This window comes from Dendroctonus ponderosae, unplaced genomic scaffold (genome assembly GCF_020466585.1).
Source record: "Dendroctonus ponderosae isolate FM_Combo_2020 unplaced genomic scaffold, Dpon_F_20191213v2 Dpon_F_20191213_7, whole genome shotgun sequence".
Classification (NCBI taxonomy): domain Eukaryota; kingdom Metazoa; phylum Arthropoda; class Insecta; order Coleoptera; family Curculionidae; genus Dendroctonus; species Dendroctonus ponderosae.
This window is the reverse complement of record NW_026018916.1, coordinates 919,588-922,537: the sequence shown is the minus strand read 5'-3', so window position 1 is coordinate 922,537 and position 2,950 is coordinate 919,588. Positions and strand designations below refer to the sequence as shown.

The following is a 2,950-nucleotide window of genomic DNA, read 5'->3' as shown; positions in this document are numbered from 1 at the left end:
CCTTGAAAGCAGGATTTGCTCCCTACGACTCGATTAAAAGGTCCTGTAAAGCGACCGTGCTAAGGTTACGGGATAATGGCTTTGTTGCGACCTTGGTTTTATGTAACATAACGCTTTATGGCCGATTTATGGCCTTAAGGCTGGATCATTGATTACCCGTAACTGTCTATTAAAATTCAAAACGGGAACGTGCGTAATTTGCATCGAATTTCCGATTAATTAGAATGTGAATTTAACATTTTCCATTCGATGGAGTTTTGGCTGGATTCGGTTCTAATCAGGGAAAGTGGAAAACCACAAATTTTCAGATTTAAAGCGACGCATTTAAAGTAGCTACAAAAGCTCGGGGAAACGGTTTATGTCGGACGTTATGGCATGATTATGATTTTGCCGCGTTCCATAATCGCGCTTCTTATCCGAAAAATGAGGTATTTCCAAAGTGGCAGTTCAATTGCCTCGAATAGAAATGTCCGCTTTATGTTAATGTAGTGGAGTTGCACGTAAGAAGTACCTCTCAAATAGCTTGCAATAAGCCGAATGGGTTGTAATCCAAATGAACATTAAATGCTGCCTTTATCCTTTCGTAATTTTCCATCTGTTGCACCGAAGGCGTTTAATATCGGCAACATGGATCGCATCAAATTAAAAGCTCAGCTATTTCCCGAAGCAGGAGCTTTTCTGGAAAGCTGGATGATTCAGTTGAGTCGCGGTTAGTTAATTGATAGTCTAACTCGAATGGGTTATTTTACCTCGAGTATCTGATTTTGTCGCTTTGAGGTTTCAATTCAGCTGCTAAGGCGTCTGGATTTGGAGATTAATTACAACTGTTGGATGGAGTATTTATTGTCTTTCGTTCTCTTGCACCTGTTCTTATTGTCGCTTTCTGGTTTTTACTGAAAAGGTTCCTGTTTGCTTCCTACTCGCATTTTATTTTGTTTTCTAGATATAATGCTTCTTCCTTGCTCTTGTCCTAGTTTGGGCCAATGTCGATTTTAGAGAAAGAGACTCGAAGGTTTTTCCGTTTGGTTCAAAGCAAATAGTGTAAAAGTCGCTGCCCACACAACCTCTATCTGAAGGAAGGCACAAAGTGCTTAATTTTCCGTCTACCGACCATCTTTCGTATTTTTATCTTTTATATTTGTTCAACTAGTAAAAATCCCCAGTGGAAACCAGCTCAGTTGTGAGGTTTCATCAAAGCATCGAACTGATTCTTCAACGGCTAATAAATCGTGCGGGAGCATGCAAAAGCTGATGATTTAATGAAAGATTTTAATGACACACGAAATAGTTTGCCTCAATTCTAAGCGCTTGCAATTTGAAAAACTAGTTAAATATCAGCGGTGGATGATGTTGGCTTTCGGCCAGTCAACATTTAAACCAACTTTGTGCGGTTTAATGGGCTGGCGTTTGGCACCGTCTTGGTGTTTTATGAACAAAGTTCTCTCTTTGTATAGGAGTTTTTTCCAAAAATCTTAGTCTCACCTGGTTTTTTAAGCAAGATTCATCCGTTACAGGAGCCTGTTTAGTCGCAGTCCCAAAAAACATTACTTTTCACATAAATGTCATTTTTTTACGAGCATTTGCCTTTATATGCCGTTCCTTTTGGGTTGCGTTACAACCTGATATTAACCGCTATAAGGGCCATTAACGCACCCCAAAACAGGAAAGAATGCAACTATTAAGACACGATTCCAGATATTTCCTGCCGTTCTGGGCCATCATTAGAGCGTGTTATTAAAATTATTAAACTTTATTTATCAATAAACTCAGCCCATTTAAACACTGAGGCTAATGAAAAAATGCCCGCTTTAGTTGATTTTCTGAGACGCTTTCGACTAGCTGAGAGAACGTTTCGAGTTGATTAAATGTCGAGACACGAATGCATAGAACAAGTGACAAGCAATTTAAAATTAATTGATACACGGGAAACACGACGGCATGACAAGATTACAAGACTTTGTAATAGCGGGCAGGTGTCGGAACAGAACAAAGGAATGTCGTCCAAGTAGGAGAGATGAAGAGAAAAACAAATGATGGCCGGACTAGCACAGAGCTCTACTTACACATTTCCCTTCCAAGCACCCAAGTCTCAGGCGGCGAATTGACCTCCACCAGTACGGTTGGTGTGCACACTAGCAACACCATCAAGTCTGCTATGCTAAGGTTCACTAGAAAAATATTGGTGCTGTTTCGCATGTCTTTTGTCTTGAAGATCACTATTGGCACCATCACGTTACCGATCACTCCCAGGCACATGATGAGTACGCAAAATACCTGCAAAAATCACCGCGTCACCACATGGTTTTTATGGGAAATTTTGCCAAAAAATGTTCAGGAAGGAGGACGAAAGTCGGTTTTTTTGCCATGCGAAACGTCGGAAATTTAACTAAACCGACTTTTGTTTCTCACCAATTTTGTTCCCGTTGTAAACCTCTGCCCTTTCAAAAATACCCTGTTTTGTTGTGAAATATTGCAGTTTCCAGGTTGAACTATAAAAATCAGCTAAAAATCTAACAAAATCGCTATTCAAACGCTTCTTGGAGGACTAATGAAACAATATATTCAAGACAGACGATATGAAAGCGAATTTTCTAGAAATCGTCTATTTTGAACGAGCCTATTAGGTTTAAAGTTTAAAATTTGAAAAAAAATTGTTTTAAAGTGATGCTTTGAGGACTAATAGACCAAAACCTTCTCTATCAAACGGCATTTAAGGCACGCTTCTTTGCAATCCGACAAATGTCTTGTTTGGATAGAAAAAATGAAAATTCAACGACAAAATTCGAAATCAAATCTCGAAAAATCTCCCAATTTTGAATTTAAAAAAATTACCAAATGCCTTGTTTGGTTATAACAGATCTTGCGATTTTAACACCAAAGTTTAAAAATTTGTCAGAAATCTCAAAAAATCGCCCTTACAACGATGATCATAAACCCGATATGACAAAGC

At 38.7% G+C, this 2,950-nt stretch overlaps 1 protein-coding gene across 2 annotated transcripts in view; it reads right to left on the bottom strand.

Moving 5' to 3' along the window:
- LOC109543923 (thyrotropin-releasing hormone receptor) overlaps window positions 1–2,950 on the bottom strand; it is a 37,468-nt gene that overhangs the window by 26,768 nt on the left and 7,750 nt on the right. For both annotated transcript variants that reach the window (XM_019913857.2, XM_019913856.2), the window contains exon 3: window positions 2,064–2,274. In XM_019913857.2, the coding sequence (XP_019769416.1) occupies window positions 2,064–2,274 (211 nt within the window). The remainder of the gene's footprint in view (window positions 1–2,063; window positions 2,275–2,950) is intronic.